General features: G+C 37.9%; 1 protein-coding gene across 1 annotated transcript; it reads right to left on the reverse strand.

The window, feature by feature from the left end:
• Positions 1 to 347: 347 nt before the first annotated feature.
• LOC127366923 (lysophosphatidylcholine acyltransferase 1) lies at positions 348 to 24,728 on the reverse strand. The gene is made up of 14 exons (XM_051406375.1): positions 24,280 to 24,728; positions 17,889 to 18,028; positions 16,826 to 17,040; positions 13,654 to 13,766; positions 13,081 to 13,141; positions 12,433 to 12,491; positions 9,259 to 9,293; positions 8,213 to 8,267; positions 7,809 to 7,891; positions 7,054 to 7,179; positions 6,197 to 6,350; positions 5,583 to 5,681; positions 4,876 to 5,017; positions 348 to 4,662 (listed from the first exon to the last, which is right to left on the reverse strand). The coding sequence occupies exons 1-14, from the start codon at positions 24,400 to 24,402 to the stop codon at positions 4,433 to 4,435; spliced, it is 1,635 nt and encodes a 544-aa protein (XP_051262335.1). The 5' UTR covers positions 24,403 to 24,728; the 3' UTR covers positions 348 to 4,432.
• Between the last annotated feature and the right edge of the window lie 1,826 nt (positions 24,729 to 26,554).

Raw genomic sequence — 26,554 nt, forward strand, 5'->3', positions numbered from 1 at the left:
ATAAGCCAGAAGGTTACTGTAGACCTGCTAACAGAAAGGCATATCTCTGTAACAGCGAACCTGACATCAACATCACTCTCTCCTTAAGAGCTTGAGAGGATGAAGAAAGATCAGTTGTGATATATATGGATATGCAGTCTTTTGGCCATCACTGTCAGTCAATACATTTCAACTCAGTGTGGCTCAGAGTGCTTTAAGTTAAAGTCTAAGTAACATTACACTTTGACCAAGATGCAAAAATAAGAATTTCCTTGCCATGTTGTGGTAGAACTCGTCATACAACACACTAACACAATATCAAGCTACCAAACACACACACATAATCAATTATACCATTGCGACAGAACTGTGTGTTAACGTTTCTTTTTTTAATTCAATCCAAGAGTCACATTAACAAGTTACATCATAGTAGTCCTGAACAGACAAATTCAAAGTAGCTTGCAGTCATGACTCTTCATAATCAAAATGCATTAACAAAATAAAACCTGTTGAGTATAGAAAAAGACAGGAAGTAAAGCTACAGAGAAACAGAGTTCAGTTTCTTGGTCCACAGACAATAAGCCATCAGAAAGACACTATCGCTCTGTCAGAGTACACAAGTCTTTCGTCTTAGGCTCATTACGGGACAAACTGTGGTAAGCAGGCAGCAGTAGCATAAATACAAGTTCATCTCTTGCAGGTTTACATTTTCTCAGATTGACAGCAAGTATAAAAATGAGAGTGACCTCTATTGAGGTATTTGAAATAAAGGGGAGTGAAACAAGTGTGAAAAAGAAATGGACCCAGTATTTTTATACAGCCCCAATGCGGAATTGTTCTGAATGTAAATATTGAATATATATCTATATCTATATCTATAGATATAGATATATATCTATATATAGATATATATAAATAAATGCACATATTTGACTTGCTGATGAAATATAATATCATCCTTCAGATGTTCAAATGGAAATCTGTTTAAAATAAATAAACACCGTTGCATGTGGGGTTGCTGTGGCATAATACATTTCATTCTAGGTCAGGTCTTGAATATTAATTCTTTGTTTCAGTTGTAATTCACAATCATATTCCCCACCTATGTACAAAAACAGTATGGTTTCCCTCATACATACAGACTGAATTGTATAGTTAACCACCTGCTGTAAAAATCACATCACTTAGGATTACATTTAATACTTATCCATTCCACGGTACAATTCAAATCTGTATGTTGTTGCCAAGTCCTACGAGTTTACAAAGTCATTTCAAGCTACAAAATTTCCACAATCCTGAGACAAAGCAGAAAAGTAGGTCTAAAAAGTGGGTTTAAACTAATTCTTACAGTATGAAACAAAATTTAGAGCGGTCAGCCTCCTTTAATGTGTGATCCCTAACTTCCTCTGTGCTCCCATTATTGCAGCAAGTATATGAAAGCAAAAACTGTTCATATTAACAAAATGGAGCTGCAATACTGACCCTACAAACTTACCATGCTTTAAAGCAATGTGACATTTCTTTACAGAAATAAAGAAAATAATCTAAAGTGCGAGCACAAATACATACAATTTAAAAGCAGTAAGGGGGAAATACTAAAGGATTGTGATTGAACGTGTTATTTTATGTGTGTGTGTGTGTGTGTGTGTGTGTACAGTCTACAGTGTTTGTGCAATTGCGGCCCGTCATGTGGTGGCAGACATCACCTCAAGGCCCGACACACTCACAATTTCAACCTGCACTGCTTAAACATAAAAAAAAGTCAATGGAGAGAGGGTTCAAACAGGATAAAAAGTGTACATTTGAAAACCATGATTGCTTCGGAAAATGTCCACTGGAGATCAGCGCTTTGAGTAGCTTCTGATTGTGACAAGATTGTCTATACATTCTCTTTTTTAGCATAAAAATTCTATAGATTCAAGGCTATCGGTTTCCATAAGAAATCTGCATTTTGTTTCTAAGCAGTCAACTCAGCGATAATAGTAATAATATAACAACAATAAAACTTTACACTGTGTAGGAGGAATACAGCACAAAACAATTGCAGTATTATACAAAAGGAAAAAGAAAATGTGGCTCATTTTTTACCATCAATACAATCTGCAGGAGAGAAGATCACAGATCTTTGTCATGGCAGTGAAAATAAAAATCATTCATATACGTATATCAAAAATTCACAAAATGTCCTGCATTTGGAATATTCAAAATACATATCAGAACTCTTCAAAAGCATACATCTTGAGAAGGCTTAGGAGATGTGAAATATTGCTTCACTGAAAGCCATAATGGGGATTCATGTACAGTATGCATGGTCATGAATGTGGTGGGAATGTGAAGCTCACCGACATGATGAACTTATAGAATAATAATAAAAAATAAAAAAAGTTGTAAATCCTTATGTGATATCCATAAACAAAAGATGAAACCATGAATGCACAGATCCCGAGTACATCTGGCTACACACCGATTCTAACAGAGGTATTCCCTTTAACAACTTGTTGTCCAAAAAAAAGCACTGTGCATTTTGAGAAGAGCTTAATCTAACTTTCATTTTATGTTTTTTTAATGTTTTCTTTTTATTTTGTGTGCTTCCAGACAGAAAGAAGATGAAAACAAGCCAATGACTTGTTGGCAAATGATTGAAATGAGCATCAAAAAGTTGATTGTATTTTCAGATCTTCAGACAAAAAAAAAAGGACAAATTACAAAATTTCAGGGGAAAATTGTTTAGTTCTTCTTCCCAGTATCAATCAAGATAACCGTCTTAAAATAAATAATTTAAGGGCTGACAAACAGCTCCACTATTTGCCTGATTTGAGAATAAGAAATTCGTTTTTTTGGAAAGTATTTCTTCATTATAATCAAATTTGAAAAAGCATAGGCCCACCCGGCCTGTGATTATTAACACATTTAATGGTTACAGGCTGCATGTCAGTGTTCTAAGAAGTAATTAAAATCACATTCAGTGACAACTATTTTTGTGCCAATTAGACCACCATTAGCAAAAACTTAACAACAAGACATAAACCACAGTTGGATATTTTTCAATTCCAGTTCCCTCAAATTAAATTTGAATCTAACACTGAATAAAAACGGCACACAGTTCCTTTCATGCACGTCTGAAACATACCATGAAGGTCCAATTTACAGGTTACCAAGGGGCCGATGTTAAATTACTACATCCGTCCCCACACACTGGAATAGGAATTTCAGACTGACTGACTGTTGTGAAAAAGTAGGAATGATTAAAAAAAAAATGTAGCAGTGTAAGGCAGAAAGGGAAGTAGTATGACCTTGCCTTTAGAATACCCAACAAAGCCACCTAACTTAATGTGCTTTCAGTGGCTACACATTGTGAATCCCCCCCCCCGTCCCGTCCCCCTTATCGCCATTACACCACTGACTGAAAAGGACAGTACAAACAAGACAGGTGACGTTAAATCACCCAATGCATTTTTGGTCCACGTTGTGTAATTTCAACAATAAAAAAAAAGACACTTGAATTTAATAACATTGGTGAACATCGGTGAAGTTGAGGAATAACTGGGCAGAGGAGTACTGATGTCCTAAGAAAATAAAGACATGCGCATAACCCAGTGAGCGTCAAAAATGATGACATCATACAAGTAAAATTTTTCATTTTTGTCACTGAAACCCTGAGCTAAATCAAATATATCATTTTATGTGTCTCCCACACACGATAGGCTCGTAGCAATGATGACTGTCAACTCACGAAGACCTGAGTTCACCTCAAATGTGGCTACTGTAGCTCAACACTTCGAGTACTCACACAATTGTCACTGGTACCCTCAGGTCTTCCTTCTTTAAACGAATAATCCACAATACTGCTCAAAATAACATGAGCCCATGCATTCTGCACTTTCAGTTAAAAAAGGCAGCTACCATTAAAGAGAGAATATAGATAAAAGTTACCAAAAAAAAAAATTAAAAAAGGAGAAGAGATTTCACTAAAAATTAGACTTCGCTGTCCAGGGCTTTTGTTTTTTTCTTGCTTCCCTCATGTTAGAAACATGCACGTCAGTACTATGCTGGAGGGAAACGAAAATAACATCAAAGAAACATTTGCCCCAGGAATTTTTGTAAGTGCCTGCCCTTCAAGTATTCAAGCATTGTATCTGGAACAGCCAGTGTTTGGCATTTTGACGATCCTTGCTATGAAAAAACAAGAAAAAAGAAGAAAAATAAAAGAGGGAATTTACAACAAAATAAACCGTTACCAGGCTGAAAATAACCTTTGACGTTTCATGGACACAATACTAATAAAAAAAGGGTACGGTAAACTTCTTCATTTTTGTAGTTGTGATTACTGAAATATAGTCCCTTACTGTTCAAACAAGTAACTAACTAACCTCTGCCCCTCTGCCCCCCCTCCTACACAACACCGTCTCACCAGGAGAGGTGTCTCTTTCTCCCACTACATGTTTAAACCTTCTTAGTTGTCTTTCTTGAGGAGTCCAGCTATTGTGCCATGGTCGTTGGGGCTGAAGTCGGGGCAGATACCGTTAGCTGTTTTGGTGGTGGCAGTGCCTTGCAGATTCGGGATAGACAGGCTGGGCTTTATTTGGTGACGGTGGCAGGGACCGCTGTGGAGGCCTGTGTTTTCTGTGTACAGGTAGTCCTCAGCAAAGTCCGGGTGCTGCTCCAAAAAGCTTCTGAACTTGTCTGTAGAAAAACCACAAGAGGGCGCCAGACACAAAGGTATGAAACAAAGCCTGAAAAAATGCCAAGAGAGAGACTGCACTTTGAAGTGGCCTGTTTTTTTTAATCTAGTGCTCCGCATGAGAGGATGAAAAAGGCCACTTCTACTACTCTTATGACCAAGCAAAGATTAAATCATATATTCTATACAGAAATATTTATTTATTTTATTCTTACCAAATGTGATCTTCCCTGTGTCTTCTTTGTCGATGGCAGTAAACAGACGCGACACGCTGAGGTGAGTCACTCCTAAAGCAGTCTTCAGGATAACTGCCAACTCCATCTCTGTGATGGCACCGTCCTCGTCTGCCTCAAACATCTGGAGAAAATACAATGGGAAGAAATGCTGATGCCATCTCTCTCTTTTTTTTTTTTTTAACGTAACACTGACAGGGTTGTCAGATTAAGAGCCAGTTAAACTGTTAACAGAGAGCCCTTTATCTGAAATAATTGGTGGTATTATACATAATAAATGTGTACTCAATGGGTTTCATGAGCCCTAAGGTCAGAGAACTTGCTCAATTTTAAGGATTAGGAGAAGCAATTCAAGTGAAACATGAAGAAGACTCAAACTCGAGTGGTTTGGTTTCTAAGAAGCCACAGCGATCGGTTGCAATGATAACCCATGAATGCACACTTCATCTGACGTAATGAAATGCATAACATCTGGGCATGAACATGTGAAAAGGTGTGTGTTAATGTGTCAGTATGCTACACACTAATGATGGAAAGAGCAATTTAATCACTCTGCAATTCAAAACACCAGACAACCTACAGTAAGTGGCATTTTAATGTTGCAAATGTCATGCTGATGTTGAGCAAGCACAGAAAACTCTATTCTGCCTGGTGGTTTAGAGAAGTGTAAAACCTGAAATAGAACATACCTTGAAGGCCAATTTCATCGTTTCCAGAGTTCTGGCAGGTCTGCATACGACAGATAAGGCTATCACATATTCTCTTATATCCATGCAGTTATCTTCGTGCTGAAAAAAAAAAAGGGAAAACAAGATGTTACGAAAGATGAAGACAGAGGATGTGAACAAGACTACTTATTTATTTATTTCCCAAAAGGAGCTGCAGCTGATTGTTGTTTAGGTCATGAACACATTGCTGCAATAAAACCTTTATTGTTTGTTTGGGTACTATGCTGCAAATGTATCCCAGAATGAAAAGCAAGGTGCTGTGATTAGTCTCAACAAAAAGCATCTTGTATTCAGTCGAGCTTCCAGGCTTGTCAGTGTTTTTATAGAAGCACTTTATCAACTCACAACTTGGAATTAATTCAAGTCCTAAACTGAAGCAGAGATTGCTTACTACATACATACTAAACCTCTAGTTATATATTGCAACTATATTATTGTACTGCAGTTCTATTTTTGCAGTGGATGCAAGTATGACAATGTGAAAGTCATCATGAAGAAAGAGACACAACGTTACTAAGTAATGGTCACTGAGGAAGACTAGAGAGTTGTGAGTGAAAAATCTCCATCGTCTTTACCTCATCGAAAAGAGCGAACATGTCTCGCAGCATGTCTGAAACTGGCACATCAAGGAACTGAGCAAAGTCATCCAAGCCCAGCTTCTGTCCCTCCAGCTTCCTGGCTCTGTTCCCGTACTCCTGCAGAACCTTCTCTGTGTTCTTGGGTTTCAGCCTGGGACAGCAAGGGGAAGATACTTTATGTTAATTAATTACTTGGCCATAGTGTCAACAAGGATATTTACAAAAGCTACAATCAAATAAAGAAGGAAAGAAAGAAAGAAAAAAGCAAAAGAATGAAAACCATACAGTGAGTGCAGCAGTGAGTGATCTTTTTCAAGACTGTACCCTGGAGTTGCATTAACTTCTTTGTTAAGCTGCATTATATTGAATTGTTTTCAGTATTTCGTCCATCCTATTTACATTCTTTCCTTCCCTGTTTTCTACCACCTCCCCCATTTTCTCTGTCCGCGGTGCTTGTCACTGCCAAGTGTTGGACCAGGGAGGGAGTAGACAATCATGCACCTCCTCCAATTTACATTGCCAGTTCTTCTTTTTATGTGCCAGAGAGGAGTTTCACCAGATAACTGTACCGTGTGGAGATTCACACTATCCCCTTCTAGATCCCCACCTGTGCAGGCACCTGACCAACCAGTCACTAGCTCACTGACAAGGACACAATCCCCAACTGCCTTCCCACCCGTGCATATGACCAGTTGCGTTTGTTGGAATGCATAACCGTGCCGAAATGCCACTGCCAGAAACTGAATCCGGGTCCCAGCTGTGTTAGGTGAGTATTTTGCCCCTGTCTCACCTTTTTGCCCCTTCTTTGGCTCTCTTTGGTGGGAGCATTGCATTGGAAGGTTTAAGTGACTCACCCCAGTCTCCTGACGAGCTTGGCATACTCCAGCAGACAGGTGTCGACTGGCAGTCTCAGCTGGCCTTCTGCCATGGCCAGCTGGCAGTCTTCAAATGAATAGTCTGTGATGGGTACCCCTAGGGCTCTGAGGAGAGCACAGAGGAGACAATGACAGGACATCAGTATGTGCAAATCAATACAAAAATTGATTAAGGCTCAGTAGTAACAGTAGCAGCCAGTAGGCTTTTTTGTCCATCTGCAGAACCTAAGTTTCTCATTCTAGGGTTAAAATGGTAAAGAGTATGGGAGTGTATGAGAACACAGGTAGTAACTGTAACCTGAGTACTGCCTGAGAGAGTTTATATGAAATCTGTATGAATCAACATTGGATAGTATATAATGTGAATATTAGATCAGGAGTCATACTCAAAGCAGGATGACAGTAATGAACTTACACACGATTAATACTCAAAATCAAAAATCAAGTAAATTAAAATGTTTCTTAAAAAAAAGTTTGTAAAAACTTGGCTAAATAACAGGATCTGACTTTGTTGATGAAACAGCAAACATATGTCTTCCCTTGCTCTATGTAAAAGCGGCATTAAACAATCTATGCAAGAGATGAACTCTCTCAATTACTGAGACAGACAAAACAAACGTACTGTATGTTGCGTTGGGTGGTTTTATGTGAATAACATAAATGAGGTATCAAGTAATAACTCAGCTCTGCTTTTTATATATTCAAAGGATGAACTGCAACAAATTTGAACTCACTTAGCCATGACACGTCTCACATTGATAGCAAAGAGAGCAGGGTTCCTTTTCTCCTCCTCTGATGGTGTGTAGATAGGAAGGAACTGCAGAGAGGGGCAAAGTTGATTAATTAGGCAAAAGTCCGAGATTTTTTCATCTATATGTATGCATGGAAATATTCATTAAATTATGTGTATATGTATTTACAAGTATATATATATATATATATTAAATTTATTGAGGACAACTATTTTTTTTCCCTTGCATGAAGTTAAGAATACTTAAAACCGAGATAGGAGAATAATTATGAGTCCGTACGTAGATAAGGATAGGGAGCCTCTTTTGATATTGCACACATGTTTTGGAAAATACTGGAGTAAGTACTGTAAATACTGCAGTATGCAGTATGTGGAGAGAACACTTACCTCAATTACAAACTCGTTGTGTAACTGGCAGAGTGTCAGCCACAAGATTTCAAACCTGGATAATAACAGGACATCATCAGTAAATCCCAGTTTTGCTCATTTATTCAGATAAGCAAAACTTACAGGTCATAATTTATATTACTTTTACAAACAAATCTTCTTAGTATTTTATGCACCATGCTCAATTTAGAGCATCAGAGCAAAGGGTATGAATACATATGTGAATGTGGTATTACTATCAAACGTACTATGACCCATTAGGAAGGAAATGTCTCTTATTAATACTTGATATGGACATGCTTGAGTTTGTGTATATCGTTTGGACTTTTAGTTAGAAAATCATTTTATAATTCTGTTCAGCTGAGCTGGGAAGCGTACTGCATGCGGAGACCCAGCATAATAATGGAAGCTAAACCAAAACAGGACATAGTACTCTGAGGAAACTACAGAGACAGATAACAAGGACAGTCTTTTTCCTCCAGCCATAACTAATCTGCTTCCAGTCTATTTGAGATCTCATTGTGGAGATTCTGGTTCAGACCACAATGTTCATTTCCAAAATAGTACCCTCCACTTGAGAGGTAGAATGTAATCAATGACCTTTACTATGATACATGATAGTGAGTGTAATTTAAGAACCAGTCATTGTGCTCTGGTTACAAACAAATCTAATACATAAAAATAAAAATATAATAATAATAATAATTATTATTATTATTATTCATAAGAAGAGCGGAGACAGACACTATCACACACTAGCCTACAGAAATGTATTCGTAGATTTATTTATAGACTGTATTGCCATAATAATTATCTTCCTGTACAGTGTGGTTGATGATGTGCACCCGCATGCTGAATGAGTGAATTATTCATTTATAATATCAAGTTTCAATATTTGCATATTTGAGCTTACATAGGGGTTTATTTAACAGAATGAATTTTACTTTAAAAAAAAATACAGAATTCAAATACGTGTTCAACTGTAACTTAACAGCAAGTACAAAATGAAGCACACTATATACAAAATGAAGAAACTGTGTACTTACGCTCCAGGCCCTTGCCACGTCCATGTGATTGTGTCCTATAAAAAGTACATGAAGTCAAGGCATTATTAAAAACATAATAAAAAAACAGTTGTTCTTGCCCTAAATATGAGAACAGGTGTTTAAATGTGGGAGTTATTTTAAATGTGGACATTTAAAATCCCAGCTCAAGGGTTTACATGGGTAAGTACACAGGTCTCCTAAACAGAAACATACTTGTGTTAAAGAAGTAATGTGGAATTCCTGGCCACATGATCCAAAACAATAGGGGGTAGCATTTCACCTCCTCCACCCTTAAAGCCATGACACCGATTGCTTACACTGGACATGTGTAATAAACCTTGCAATATCCTCAAACATTGACAGTTAACTTTCCAAACTCTCATGACAGTAATGCCAAGTAGTTACAATATGACCGTGGGCTCGTTTATTTATCCACGCAAGTCACTTAAAATTCAGTTACTATCATTACAGCAGAATGAATCCAAAATAAACAGATTTTGCTGTGATCTGATTGCAATAAATGGATGACAAGGATGGAAAAATAACAACGCGATGATGGCAATTTTTAAAATGATACTGTCAGGTTGGGAAACAAGAGTGACGCTAAATCTGCTTTTTAATCTCAAAAGTTTAAAAAATAAACTCTCCATCTCGTCTGTAAACATCTCATCCCTGACTATGGATGTTTATTCCTCAAGAAAGTCTAAGTCTGCCTTTTTTGTCTCTCTATAGCGCTCCCACAGCCTCAGTAGCCTGGGGACCCCGACACTAGCAGCTGTCTGTGGGCAAGCTATCGCCTCTCTTCGTAAAATAAGGGACTACATGCAACAGCTAATAGTTTCTAACTGGTTAGCGTGTCCATTTCAGTAGATACCTCACATTACATAGCCGTCCATCAATCAATCAAACATATAAACCATAATAGAAATACAAACTAGATGAAATAAATGTAAAATACAATATAAAAAGTTAAAAATGTCATAGCTGTTACCTCTTCAGATTCTATAGATAATGCTCTTTTTTTTTTAAATGTTTAAACACTGATGAACTATAAGTCTTCCCATAGCTTACACATTGCTCCTTTAACTGGGTTTTTTTTTAAAAATCTTTTTAACTTAAAAAGAAAACCTGCTTTTACATGGACAGTTCTGAAATCAGGCTATTGCAAAAAGTGGAGTTACTAAAGAGCATGTAACACAGTAACATGCACTTTAGTAACAATTGTGATTTCTGCAACTGACCTCAAATATTGCAGAACATCTAAGCACTACCTCAGCCAGTATAAGACGGCACGGGTATGCTGGATTCATAAGATCCTCAAACAATTCCTTCTCACAGTGTCCTCAGTTGAAGTTGGCTTTCCACAGCCTCACTAACAAGCCTGGGCAATGCATTGGACTTGCCTTCTGAATCATATCATGATTAGCCAGATTCCCAGTCAGGCCATCAGAAAGTTGCTGTGCATGCTTCACTGAATTCTTCTCCTAACCAGACTGAAACAACTTCAACTAAATCAGCCTCTATGGCTTGCCAGTAGGTGTCTACTGAATGAAGAGTCCATTGTTCTACACTGAATGTAGTGGTGAAGGAAGCTGATAAACTCCTGTAGGCTAGCACAAAGTTGCTGAAACTTGAAACTCAAGCTTCTCAATTAAAGCTTTACCTTTATATAAATTTGAATTACAAATTAAATAAACAGATGTAAATGATTGATATTCATAAATAAAACAAAATAATACAGTCACTCAGAAATGCTGCTGTGGCCACGGGTCCTATATGCCTGTGGCATGTTGTATCTACATAACTACCATACTCGACCTGATTACCAAGCCTTTAAACAGACTACAGACCCACATGATATCTGTGGACCTCTGGAGTGTGAGCAGCCACAGTCTATCAGTGAACAAAGCACCATGCAGACAGATATAGTGTGACTTCTGATGGCACTGATTGTGCTTTTCTGGCTTAAATAGTAAATATCAAGGCATTTATCTTTGGTTTTAAATTTAGGTTCAGCCTATTTACCAACCGACACTGTTTTAATCCCATCACCCGACAGTAGGTAGCAAAACTTTTTGTACCATTCCCCGCATGTAAAGTATGAAAAGCCATTCATGGATGCCCCTTAGGCAGTCAGTGTTGCTGAGATTATGGGAGGTGCATCCAAACTGTATGGAAATTTGGTTTTATGTCCAGGTCCTGAAAATGTCAACATGGACTGATACGGCAGGGATTCTTAGAATCTCTCAGTGAAATTAGTTTTGCAAATTGTTGATTAACCATTAATCATTATTACCACTAGCTGCCACCACCAGCTGCCCATATTTAACCAATATCGTGTGTGTCTCCCCCCCCCTCTATGACAATTGACTTTTCACTCTGCCATCAAGTAAGGGCACTAGGTATGAACCCTTCTGATTTCCAACAAAGTAATAATGTCCGAGTATAACCTGACCATCAAAAACTACAAAATATGACCACGACACAAAGTGTTCTCACAGTACTGTATGAGATTCTGCTGAGTTTGCAAAATGCTTCTGCATTACTCAGAACATTTTCTCCTTCATGGATACTATATATATCTGCAATATCTTTCTTCCCACCATGTGACCGGCAAGATCTTTACCTACCCACTGAGTGAGACAGATGCCAAGCAGGCTACATTCATAATATACATACAGACACACACAATAAAGCCCATTTGAAATTGATCATAGAACTAAGAATACTAACATTTTAGTAATGCATGTCCTTTATATAATTGAATCACCAACCACTGTCACTATTAGGTTTTGACTTTATATTTCCCATAACATGGATCTCGTTTATGTTGATATAGTTGGGTTCCTGCTACATATCCTAATCATTTGTATTATAGGCTACTATCTGCTAAATGAAAGTAAGACCAGACAATAGAGCATTGTTGGTGGGGATCAGTGTGCAGATGTTGGGTCACTGACTAGTATCTATGAAAACCATTGTTTGAACAATTATTTTTGTAATTTGTCACAAAGTTAACTTGTAAATAAGGAGAGACAGGTGTTGAGTCTCTCTGACTCTATCCACCACCTGTTTGAATACAAAGTTTCAGTACCAAACAAATATTATATAATTGCTTACTTGAAAACTGTGTTTGTGATTTTGCACATTAAACTGTGCTTTAAGCAATCTTACCAGTTTATTAGGGTAACGAATCACCACAGGCTGCACTGGTACAGCTGGAATGAAGGCCCCTGCAAGAGTGAAGAAGACATACAAGATGTATTTCAATTTGACACATCTACATTAACCATAAATTGGTTAAATACATTGGTAAACAAGGGCACACAAATTAGAATATTAATTGCCAATTTGATAAAGTGCATCCGATAATTACATTTTACTGTCAGCCAAAAACATTGTAACAAATTCAGAAATATAAATGCACTTGTTTGCATAAATCTGCCAAATGAAGTCCATCAGCAAGAGATACAGCAAATTATGCAAACCTATTACTACCCATTTATCGTTTGTATATCAGAGGTGTTTATCTTCCAGCTTCAGGTTAAAATTAGACTGAAACATTCACATCATAATTAAAACCTTAGGAATGCCAACAATGATTTTAGTTGTTATTTCTCAACAATTAAAATCACACCACACACTTAAAGCTAAGGCATTAATCTAATGTGTATTTTTATTAAATAATAAGTCATTATGCCCACCAGGTTGAGTATGACATATCAGTGCATGCAATGAGTAAACAGCTGGCAGCGTGACTCCAGAGGAGGGAAAAGAGAGGAAAGTTAAAGAAGAGGAAAAACATTGATGGAAAAGCTTTACCTGGCTTAAAGGTGATTAGGCAGGATCTATTGGTGCATGTTCCCTCTGGAAAAATCATGATCTGGAGGAAAGAAGGAATGATTCATATATTAAAAAAGAAAAAGGAAAAAAGAAAGCATTTTGAAAACGTGTCATTTGTGTATTGTGTGCTTGCATAATGTTGCAAGTTGTTCTAAGTCAGATGCGCACTTAGTTAGCAATGTTTTCTGCAACACACTAGTAAAATGTCCATTTGTCTGTAGCTTTTTCCATTTCAGGGATGTCCATACCTCACTCATGTTATCAGAGAACCATGGTTACAGTTGTAGCCTTACAGGTCTTTTGTGCAGATAAAATGTTTGCATTTGTTTTTAAATTGGCTCGGTTTAATAAAAACTAGTCAGTGTATCAAAGTTTTAAAACGTTCAAGATGGTAATATTGTTGTCCTTTTGTTCAGCAGAAAGTCATAAAAACATTCAAATAAAGTGTATTAATATTGTAATCAGATGCTGTTGTGTGTATGTGTGCCCACAAACATATGCAAGTTATACAAGTTTTTTTGTAGGGTTGCACAAAAATTTCCATCCCTTTACCTGAGGCCATTCCCCTCCAGAGTGGGCTCTGCGTTTGATCTCCTCCACAGTTTTCTTTCTGGAGTCCTGGTCTGACCGTGATACAAACACTGGCCTGATGTACTTAATCAAAGCTAGAAGCAAAAGCAGGGAAAGAGTAGAGAAAATACAAATAAATACAGAGACAAGCAGCTTAAACGTCTCTGCATGATCTTTATCTACTGCAGTTAGTGGTTTAGTGGAGTGGGATGGGTGGGATGGGTGGGGGGGGGAGACTCTGACTTAGACCTTTTCCCTTGGTTCCTTAGGCTGGTAATAGAGACATCTTATTTGCCTCAAACAATAAATATTTTCAATGAACATTATGATCAGAATTTTAAAGCAATTCATTCAGTAGCATAAACACATCACTGTGCTGCCTAAGAAACACCGGCCACGGAAGAGAGCAAAGCTCCTGTTTACATCAACCACCGCTCTAATGGTGTTCTTAAACAAAACACTGTGTTCACTCCACAACAGAGCTGCACAGTGGTGAAGAAGTAGAAAGTAGAAGTACATGTGTTAAAAAAGCATCAACATTGTCTTATTTAGATGATGCATCTTCTGTTTTTAACACATGGTCATGTGTTCCTCACATAAGTTAGATGAGTCTCACATAATGATTACAAATGCAAGATTGTAATTGTTGGCTAGGAATAAGGTAGTTCCAGCTGCAACGCTGACAATCCGGTCAGGGTTTCAGAGGCCAGTGGGGTGATTAGGCCAGAATGGGCTAGTCTGAAACTACTGACTAAGCTGATTATGATCAACTATTAAGAATTTAAAACTTGAAATCCATAAATTTACACATACAGTCACCCTCTAATGCACAAATTGTGGACCATCAATAGATTAAATCCACATTGATTGCTATTAGTTAAATGTGCTTATGTAAACTCAGCTGTACTGTGGGGCTAGATGATATCTCAATGTCATTTATTTTTTTGTAAATTTTTGTATTTGCCTGAACTAGCCAGATCAGACCATTTTTACAACAAAACACAACTGCAACAACCAGATTGAAGTCAGACTGTTGTACCCATAATAGTCCACTCACTACTACACTATAATAAAACTTGATTTTTTTCTCTAGAACAATGTGACAACCTGTTAAAGGTTTTATCACTGGAGTAACACCATTTCTGTTACTTTCCCTTCCCATAGCCCAGACACTTGATTGTGTACATGAAAACCTTATGAGGGATCAGACAAACAGAGTAATGCAATGGACACAAAGTTAGCACATTGTGAAAGGAGAGCTAAATGACAACAACAATATGCAAGGCATAGATTGTTGACATCTCTTGGATCTGAGACCTGTTAAGCATAGCTGAACTACAAAGACAAAAATGACAAGGAAATGAAACCTGTGATCAGACAAAGGCTTAGGTTTGCAGGGGTTTTATAGATACTGGAAGCATTTTCTTGTACATCTCAACTTTATCAATACAATATAAAATTAAAAAGAGTAGTGTTCCTGGTAGCCCTGAGACTGTCAGAAAGAAAGAGACACAACAAGTTAAGGAAAGTGAGGATAAAATAAGATGAAGAAAGACAAGAGTGAGCCCATGAAAAGAAGAAATTGATTCCAACGGTGAGCTGTCTGCCGACAGGGAGGGATTAGGGCTCTAGCTAGTACCCTGAGAGACACTCTACACACGTCACTGTGGCTGATCAGCTCTTAATGCTTATTCTGGATTCCACTTGCTTGGCCAGACATTGGTGCCTGGTTCCTGCAAGGCCAACAGGACAACTCAAACTAAATTTGGAACCGATATTAGTGGATAACCTTTTAACATTTTCAGGACAGCTCAGTGTACAGGGTCCGGGCACACCAAAAATAAACTGTAACAAAAGTGGTATCCAGTGTTTAGGTTGCTTCAAAACATCATCTGAGCTGACCGCATGTTGCTGACAATAATGACAATATGCAAGTGTGTCCTACAATACAAGTACAACTAGAATAAACAGCAAGTTTCACTCAGCCTGAAGGTAACAAAGAGGCTAATTACTGACTTAATAGGCAGAGCAGGAGGAGGAGAGAGGAGGGCTAAAAGAACACATCACAGCCTTTTACTGTATATCCTGCTGCCAAGCACATAAGAACAAATACCTAAACTGGCAACAAGAAAGGTAAGTGAACTTGCAAGCTAGTTAATAGGATCTGCTGTTACACTGGTGGGTGTACTGGCTGCAACTGAGCAAGGCCTACTTGGCCTTTGCACATGGCCTTGGGTGGTGCATAGACAATAGCTCCAGTTAGCTATCTTGGTTCTGCTGCTGGTGGAATCCATCACTGGCAGTGGTAACTAAATACCAGCTTTTCTGATATGAATAAATAGATTGGTAGGAACTAAGTCAGAGATGCAGGTTAAAACAGGTTCAGGTAGGATTTCAGTCTCCATGCTCTCCACCTGAGTGACATAATAAAAACAAACTTTTTTTTTATGGTTCAGGTTCAGAGCTGAAGCAGTATTTTAAGAATGCTGAGTTACTATTAATTATTTTCCTGTATCAGTCTTCATTTATCTGGAGAGGAACATAAGTAATGGGTGGTTTTATGACTTTAAAAGTGTCATCAGGACTATATCACAACACTGCAAAACTGAAGATGAATGAAAAATGTTTTTCACAGAATTAACTTGCTGAGTCACAGTTGACAAATCAGAAGGTCTTCATTTCAGAAAATAACTTCACTACTACTAGCAAGGAGTGAGTATTTTTGTGTGTTTGTGTACACATTTCCTGGTCTGCTACTGCTCAAGAAATTAGCCGTATTTGGCTTCAACTCGAGTAAAAGAATTCTGCAAAGTAGATTGGGCAATCCCCTTTACTGATACAGCAGCAAAACCAGAGGAACTGTTGTGACCTGCCCTTTACAAAGTGGCTTTGCCTGCCTCAGAGCACATCACAACACAAGGTACTTACTGTATATACTTAACCTTCCCTGGAGAAGCCTGGGTAAAAACTGTGTCTATGCATCGACATTCTGTACTTTGGTCAAATAGATTTTTTTTATGCTGTCATGGTGAATCAAGACCACTTTTTTTTTTTTAGACTGGAGTCCTTAGATCAGCTGTTCTCTCCCTCAAAATATAGGTCATAGTCATAGAGGTAGCAATGACAGCAATATATCATTGTAGGTGTTACTTACTGCCCCAGAGAGGTATATCCTTGCTCTCTGCCTTCATGACAATTGAAGCCATTGTCATCGTGACTGGGATGGCATCAAAGTACGAAGAGTGGGGTGCCAGGGTGAGGATGGGTGCTTCTGCAGGCAATGCCCTTCGCCCTTTCACAGTCATCCAATGGAAACCTCCCGCAAACCACATGACCCGCATGATGATCTTCAGAATTATGTCCACCAGTCTGGAAACAATAACATGCATGTGTGAGGGGTGCTTTTCATTTAAACTGTGGATGGGGATGAAATGTCCTACATTGGATAATATGATGGATGCACAGGTGCATATGTGGGATTGCTAACCTCACAGTGTGAACTGAAAAAAACCTTGAATTTGACTAAATGTTGTTGAGTGGTTTGCATGCTCAAGCCCAACAGGACACAATGTTATCTGTTATCCTAAACTATTAATACTCCTATCCATATATTGGTTGTTGGTTGCTAACCACTTGTGTAATTTACTGCATTAAACCTACTTGTGTTTTTTTTTCTTTCCTACTTGATTTCTTCTCTCACCAACTTACCCACACATTTAAATTAAAAACATCATCTATGCTCCCATGTCTCCTATAAAAATTATTATTCACACTCATGTTCATTAACCTTTCAGGTGGTATTTTAAGTGTTTAAGAAGAGGAGACCTGTAGCTGCTGTGGGAGTTTCTTGGACAGACTATTACACAATCAGGAAGTATGGAGAACAAGACTGAGACAGGGGATCCAAAAACTGAATTATCAAAGCCTAAGAATGACTCAGAATAAAATGAGATATCCAACACCACATTGTGTTTAGTTTTTTCCCTAAAACTGAGAAACTGATTGTCAATGATAATCGAATTTTTGAGCTATGCGATTCTCTATTCATACTGAAAGCATTATTGTTTTTTATGGCTATCTGCCCATAACATTTTATCATTGTCAGTGTCGAGTACAAACATGCTGCATGATCTTTGCAAGGAAAATGTAGAAATATTACTTGTTTTTAAGAATTATAATTCAGAAACACACATATATATGCAAAGCAAAGCACCCACCTCCTCCAGAGGCACTGGGGTTCAACGGTGGTCTCTGAGCACCCTACTGAGGCCAAGAAAGCAAAAGGCCAAGCCAGCAGCATCATGAATGCAGCTATGAGTAGACGGATGGGGAACAGTGTGAATGTCATTATGGCAATCTGTAAGAGATTAAGGAAAAGAGAAAGGGAAAAGGGTTAAAGAAACAAATCCAACAACACACATTTTTTTCAGTCATCAAGAACATAGAGAACAAGAACGTTGCTGATCCTATCTATAAAAAGACACAATAAAGGGTACCACATCAGAAAAAAACTACACAGTGCATGTAGTTTAAAGTCCAACATGTAATAAAGCTAAGACCTGTCCCACACAGCGCAGAGGACAACAGGCCTTTAGCATGGTCTCTGATCGCAGTGGTTAGCTGCAGCTCAGCAATACAAAACACCAGAGATCCTACAGGAAATGTTATGTGTACTAGACAATAGCCACATACACTAACATTATCATATAAATGTTACATATAGCATATATTCTTCATTCTTGAAGGCTCTGATAAAACCTGGTACTTCATTGTTTGGGGCCAATGATGATGGTTTACAGATTGTTATGACTCCCTGATAGCAGCGCTTATCTTCTGTCAATATTTGTCTTGATAGCAACCACTACTGGGACGCTTGAGGTCTATCTTATCCAGAGACAGTTCTTGTCTGACAGTGTAGTCAATTTAAATCAATCAATTTAAAGATTGCTTGTTTAACTACTGATAAACAATAAGCAGCAGAACCTTTTGGAGACTAGTTGGACAGTACTTAGTCTTACAGTAACAATTTTTACATGTCCCTCTTTTCAAAAACAGATATACTGAGCATTAACAATGTCTAAATTATGACAGTATAATCTACATTTATAGATGTATTTTGTTAGGTATAGGGTGAGGGGGTTTCAGAATGACATTACTAATCTAACAACTGTTACTGCAGTGGCACACCACCCTAGTTTTTGTCTAATTTCATAGTCCTCCAAACTGTTTACTTTCCCAAGATCCTCTTAAGATACATGAAATAATTATACACGTCCACCACACATAGTTCTCATTTTATACAAATATCAAGTATACAGCTTTGCACAAGAAAGAAGTACTTTTTTTCTATAATAAAACAGGCCTTGCTGGGAATGCTTTAGATCCACTGTATAATGCATTTGTTAAAAGATTTATTCAGACCCAAAGCATAGGAATGCATGAATGTCACTTAGAATTAAAATAAAGGCAATGCTACAAAAGCAGAGGGGTTATTTAGGAGTTAGAGTGAACTCAGGCACTACTAAATTCATGCCACAAGGCTTGTCACGTTCTTAAAAATGAACGAGAAAGCAAAATAACCATTTATTTACATATATACATATATCTCTATATCTCTATCTATATATATATATATATATACATATATACATATATACACACACACATATATATATATATACACACACACACACACACACATATATATACATATACACACACATATATACATGTATACATATACATATACACACACACACACACACACACACACACTATATATATATACACTGTAGCTGCCAAGGAAGGGCCTACACTGTAACGATGGTGTACAAAACAAACTTGGGCTTCTTGATATCAAAATCACAGGCTAGTCCTAAACATTAGAACTCTGTGTTTAAGGTGTAGCCATTTGTAGGCATTACCAACAAAGTGGAAACCAACAATTTCAGTAAATTGTGAACCGGATGTTACCGGTCTGTTATTTTCGCCACACTGATGACGAAGACCCTGCAACACTGAAACCACTCTGCATTTGCAAACAATGGTTAGGAGAGTCGGTCCTGTGTGTGAATACAGGCCGTTTCAATGGCAGTTTCACACTCACCTCAAAGCCGCCTACGTGTGTATTCTTTTTTTTCCTGAATCAAACCAAGGCTTCTTAAACTATTAAGGCCTGTGGCTCATCATGTAGCTGCCAGCCAATAATTGTACCTTCTTTCCATCTATGAACAAATACGCAACCATGGTCATAATCCACGAGATCTGTCTGATTTTATTTACTTTCCTTGACTCAATCCACACTGAAATAGGAAGCTGTGCCAAAAAAAAAAAATAAAAAAAGAATTCTGACAGAGAGCTTGAACTTTAATTCTTTTAGTGCTAGTTAAGATGTGTGTACAGGCTTCCTGTTTTCAAAATGTAGATCTTTCACTCTTACAAGGCTGAACAATTTCCTCATTGGACTGTGTTTAAGGCCAGAGAGAGACTGCAGCAGTGTTCAGTTTCTCAAGCTCATTGGTACGGTTGTTATAAGTAGCTAGGCATATCAAACAAAATGGATATTTCAATAATTAATTAGTGGATAAAATGATTATATTTTGTGGGCTCACAAGAGTTAAGATAAAAAAAAAAAAAGTGTACATACACGTGTTTAAAAGGCTTACAAGATCATATAGGAAACCAAAAAAGGCGAGTTTATAGTAGAGACATTTTAGGCTTTACTTTAACCACACACTCAGGTCTTAATTGCACGCAATACTGCAAGTCAGTTATTGACACAATAATAGGGATTATTGAACCTTTTCAATCCTGGGCATTAAATCTGGCAAACACCACCTTAGAATTCTGTCTGATGAATATGTATGTCTACTCTTGTGAGGAACACATCAGTTGCCCACTTTTGCTGCCAATCCACAGAAATACTGATCTATGGAGTGTGGGAATAAGCTATTGACTCATTGCTGCTTTGCCAGGATCAAAACAGATTTAGGTCTTTGTGGGGTTCCCCAATAAATCACACAAGGAATGTAAATTAGGCTTCTCAAAGCTATACTGGGAATTAAATTAACTTTAACATTTCCAGCTTGCCCTCTGACACCTTACCAACGTTTAGGTTTTAAACTAGATTAGGACTGGAATGTTTGATGATACACCTACATCAGGAACAGAAACACAGCAATATTTTCTCACATTATGTCTACGCCAATCAACTCTGTTAAATCAATTAATTAGCTCACCAAGGTGAAAAACTGCAAGAGCATCTTTATATGGATTGAAAGGTCAGTCTACTGAATTACAGTATGGCTTACTAATTAGTATCTGCAAGTATCTAAGGTTGCTCCGAGATTTACAGACAACCCCCGATGTCACAGAAACAACTAAAAGTCACATGTTGGCAAAGAAGTGAAAGGTCTCCACTTCCTCCTAATTTTATGGTCTATTGCAGAGACTCTTGCACTATGAACAACAATGTCAATTTTGCATGTTACAAATAGGATTGTCTTTAATTCAGCAACAGCCGATTAGTTTTCAGGCCTTCAGTCTATGCTTGCAGGCAGTAACATAGCCTTACACCAAGAATACTCTTGTGGCATGCATTTATCTGACAAATTGTATCTGTGTTACCCTTCCTAGTGGGCACTATGAACGGAAATACAAATGTGACATAGCTCAAAATTATTTTCTTATAAAAAATATTATTTGGAGACAACTTTATCCATCTTTGGCAAACAAAAACAATACAACACAACAATTACAGCCTACTATTCATAGGTTTCATGACAGTAACTGTGATTAGTCACGAGAACCAATACTTTGGTACCAAGTCAATACCAAAGGTTTTTTCTACAGTACCGTAGGTACCAAGGATGCTATTCTGCCGGCGCAGTATATACACCTACAAATACTGTAGTCAGCCGTTAAATGCCACGGGAAGAAGAACGTGCTGTGGGAGGGGCTTAGCTGCTGGTCACAGGTGAGACAGAAAGCGACAGAGAGGCTCACACTCCCCACACCACTGCAAGCACAACAAAAAGCAAATAAGAGTAATTTATGTATTAATGGACAAGATTGAAAAAGATTACAAAGAGAGTTTGTTAGGCTATTCCATAGCCTTCTTTATTTATTCTTTATTTAGTATAAAATGTGTTTGCCAGGAAAACCAACTGGTATACCTAGATTTTGCACATTCCTGCACAGCTCTTCGTTATGCTCTAGTAGTCTCCAGAGTTTCGGTTGAGATTGCATCCTCATGTTGCTGTGGATGCAAAAGCAAGACCAGCGCAACATGCTGGAAGCAGTTGTTCTCACAACTAGGCAACTCAATTCCATCACTTCAGGACCTACTTTTGGGTCAGCATTTAGTGTTTACAAGAAACAAGTTTTAAGCACATATCCTCTCTGACTTCTTTAATGTACAGTCACAACACATGTATGCTTACAAAAATTGAATGGCTGTTGGAAAAAAAAAACGGTTGGCAAGGACATGACAATGAAATACCTCTGTAGGGAAACATGAGGGAGTTGCGTGTAATATTTGGCCATTATATATGGAACAGCTGTCAATATAAAACATTACTCTGTTCATTTTAATGTGCATATATAATCACAAAGTGTGGCGAACAAGCTTTTATAGCAATAGATAGTAATAGGTCTAAATAAATAAGCTAAGCTTATTGATCCATTAATAATGTCCCCGACTTTATTATGTTAGCCCTACAGGAGAAACCCTCAAACCTACAAATTCCCTTGGATTTGGTCCACATGACTGTTTCCCCTCAGTCTCTGTCAAATGGGCCAGGAGGAAAGACATTTCTGTGATCCTCCCTAGGTCACTATTCTTATTTGTAACAAAATACTTAAACCCACAATGCCAGAGCAGCACCATTCATAAAAATGAGGCTCCCCCATTCGACTTAACTCTCATACTGATAGCTGATAGCTCTGTCCCAATTCCACACCAATAATACTTTACAGCATACAATATGTACTAATCTTTACCGTAGCCGTGTTGGTGGTCAATATATGAAAAAAATGTACGTGCTGTAATGATACACGCTGCTGGACAACGATAAATCTGCAACATTGGAAAGCTGTTGCCAGTTTCAAGTCCACCAACACAATACACTCATATGAAGCAATTTTAGAATGCATGCTGCTTGCATTTTTTATTGTATTGTTTTGGGTCTTTTATTTAGTGTGAATGTGCTACATAATCAGACATAAAAATAAATAGTTTAGTGTTCAACGGGAAAACAGCTTCTTAAGCCCATGGACAGAAAACAACAAAAATGGCCACCACATTGGAATCCCTATGTTATTTTATAAATGTGTGTTTCATTGAACCAGGATCTAACCAGCGAACCCTGTAACTATTTAAGCTATTCAGAGAGATCATATGAGGTTAACTACAATGGCCCCACATCGGCCTCCAAATTTATAAGCAGCCCTAGTTTGAGAGAACACCACAACGCAGGGGCCTACACATAGACATGATGAGAGGAGGTTACTTGCATCTGTGCAGAATGCCATATGTTCCAATATTTTACATCGTATCTGCAGTATCAATCAGATAAAGAAACATCTTAAACAACTGCCTTGTAATGTATCTGCAGGCTGCATCCCCAATGATACATTTTCCTAAGTGTTTGGGCAATGAAGCTCAAGAATATTTAACCAGTGGCTAGAAGTAGCCTGCAAGTTAACACCTTTAGCAGGGAAGCCTGGAAGCTTTAAATCTGATTATCAACAGCAATGAGGGAGAGCTGGGCTGCATGTCTGTTCTATGCTGCAAAACTGTAATATAGAAATCAATTCACCAATTTATTGTAAACGAGATTGGCAAAAACCTGTTAACTTAAACAGCTGGGGAAGGAGGGAGGGGGATCAAAGTTACAGATAGGGGCAAAAAATGAACACGACTGTCAGTTCTCCATCACATTCTCCACATCCACACGTGTTGGTTACTGGTTGAGTGGGACGCACCGTGGTAAGCCACAAAGAAGAAAAAGCAAGAAATGCAAGGGAAGCTAGCAAACAGCACCGTGCTCAATAAATGGCACATTTAATTACTCCCGCAAAAACGTGAAATTTTGACAAAAGCTACCCAACAACAACGTTTCTAATGGCTGTGATAACAGTTAAAGAGCAACAAGCTAGGCCCATCCTGGACAGGCGGCCATGCTCAAATAGCTGTATTTCATTTGAGTGGCTTGTTTAGCAGATTCCTGGGTGAGAAGGGCTGGTTTTCACGTTTTATACAAACGTATGAAATACGTGCAGTTGCTGCAGCTTAACAACCATTAAAAAAAAAAACAAACAAACAAAAAAAAAAGCCTCTCAGCCCTTTACACCAGCATTAAAGGAAGGCAGCAAGCCAACCAAGACCGAGGAAGAAAGCAACATGTATGTAGCTAACGTTACTGTTAGCTGGCTAGCTAACAGTAGCTCAGCTGACTAACATGCAATCAGGAAGAACTGCCAAGTTAAATGATGGTGACAGCGTCTCCAATGTGTCGCACTACGGTCTTAATGTTCTGCTTAACGACCAAACAGCACGTTAACGAGTGTGTGTAAGAGTAAATCATTCGCATACAAACATTAATTTACCTTTGCCTTTTCCAGGGGGGTGTATTTCAAGACGTGCACAAAAGGGTTTCTGAACGGAGGAGCTTGGTCCATCTTCTTTCCATCTCCTTCCACCGCACATTGTCTGTTACTTGGCAACCTCATTCTTACGAGGAGTAACGTTAGTCGAGGCTGCAGCTATATTCTTAATATTCAAAACAGAAAACTGCTTTCTGCCTGAGAGGAAGACTCTTCCCGAAAAACGCAGTCCCCCTTATCTGTCTTGCACGGTGGCTAATTGAGGTGGCAGTGCAGAGTTATTACTGTTATCTTTCTTTCCCGGACAGCATGGAGGGATAATGGTTAGCTCAAGGATTAGCTGGGGATATTTGAAGTCGCCGATATCTTTCTGCCTACAGTGCGCAGGACGACTTCCTCCACACCGTGTCCCCCCCCAACCAGACCGCTACTAGCTCTGGATGCTAACAGAGCCACGATTCCTCTGCTGAAGCAGGGCGCATGCGCAGGGCACATCCTTCGTTTCCACATCAGTGCATAGCACGATGTGATGCTGCCTTCATAACTCTCCAAAGCATCGTAATTTCTACAACAGCACAGATTTGCAGTGTTTGGTCTACTGTGAGCCGAGGGCAGCAACTCGTGTACAAAATAGGCTTACGTAAACCTATACAATATTCTTACTGTCAAATATTTTGAAACTTATGTGTGAGTTTTTCTTTTTTTTTTTTTTTTTTGTAAATGAAAAAACATTGTCTCAGTGGTGTAACCTGTAACTGGACTAGGAATTCTTGCAGTGCTGTGTTGTGTTATAGAGAAAAGATGTCCCACCCATAGTGTGACAGGACACTACAAATACATAAATTATAAATAAATAAATAAATAAATAAATAAAATAATGATAAAATTTAAAAAAATCTACTTATGGTTGCTGATTGTTGTCATGTTTACCATTACACGCTGAAGTGTACACCTCTGAGATGTCAAGCTTAAAGAGATAGGGAGTGAAAGGGTTAATATAGGTAAACATACATGAATACAATTTGTATTTCCAACATATACTTTGGAATTATTTGATTCTCTGTTTGAATTTCCCCACATCGTTGAGCATACTTATGAGGGAAACTCAGCTCATGTCATTAAAGGCCCAATTCCTCAATCATAAATTGAAAACAGGAACTAACCATTGCTACAACTTAAGTGTGTGTATGCGCAAAAGCAGTTAATAAAACTGGCATATATATTAAGAGACACACAGCTGTAGATACAGTTACACTTCACCACCTCTTTGTGCAACCAGCTAAAAATGGTGTGGGTTGAAACTATGTTTAATTACCTCACTCCATCTCTGGATAAGATCTAGTTATCAATATGTTTGACCAATATATCTGATCTCTCGCTCTCTCTAGCTATCTAAACACTCTGGTGACTAAGGCTGCTAATGAGGAGGCAGCATCACCAGCTTTGCTTCGAACAAAAGGAAAGGTTATACCTATTATTAGCGGATTAGAATTGGTGTTCAGCTCTTCATGTAGCAGAAGAGTGGGAGTAATAAAAGTTGGTGTTTATTATTGGATGGTTCAGTGAAAATGTACTATAAAGTGGATTGTATGGTCCATAAGAGCTGTACCTGCCCTTAGTGTGTGTGTGTGTGTGCACGCACGCGCACATGTATGTGTACACATAAGTAATCGAGTGGGTGTAATGCTCTGAGTGCAGTCAATGGTTCTGAAAAATGACTCACAACAGCCAGATATGACATTACATCATAAATACTATATTTATAGATTATATACATTTGTAGATGGTTTAAATGTCATCATTGCATGTGGGAAACTATAAATTGGATTCGGATGCAAGTGAACAGCCCATATGATTTTAGTCACAAATTGTAATATATATATATATATATATATATATATATATAAAGATATCAGTAGTTCCCAAAGTACGAATGTTTTGCAAATTATTTTGAATAAATACAAATGCACTTTAATTGAATTGATGTAGGGATTTTTTTTTTTTAAATTGCTAATTGAAACCCATAACCCTATAAAAAATAAATGTCCAAATGTGGGGGCATTTGACAGTTTTACAGCAAAATACAATACTGAACTGGATTATCCCTAAAATGTGTGTTGCAAACTATGGTTTTGATATTAGAATATCATAATAATATAATAGAATATTAATTAATCAGTTTACTACATATATAATAATAGTGCATATAAAGCATTTGACAATGGTGTAGTCTTTCAGAGGTATTCTGGCATATTACATTTAGTACTGTGCTTTGTTT

This window comes from Dicentrarchus labrax, unplaced genomic scaffold (genome assembly GCF_905237075.1).
Source record: "Dicentrarchus labrax unplaced genomic scaffold, dlabrax2021, whole genome shotgun sequence".
NCBI classification, from domain to species: Eukaryota; Metazoa; Chordata; class Actinopteri; family Moronidae; genus Dicentrarchus; species Dicentrarchus labrax.

What these genes read in the sequence shown, in the direction of transcription:
- LOC127366923 (XM_051406375.1), bottom strand. Translation starts at nt 24,402, where the DNA reads ATGAGGTTGCCAAGTAACAGACAATGTGCGGTGGAAGGAGATGGAAAG. An exon ending in TGTTCGCTCTTTTCGATGAG is followed by an intron (nt 5,682 to 6,196) that starts GTAAAGACGATG and finishes TTTTTTTTTCAG; the next exon opens with CACGAAGATAACTGCATGGA. An exon ending in CGATGAAATTGGCCTTCAAG is followed by an intron (nt 5,018 to 5,582) that starts GTATGTTCTATT and finishes TATTTTCTCCAG; the next exon opens with ATGTTTGAGGCAGACGAGGA.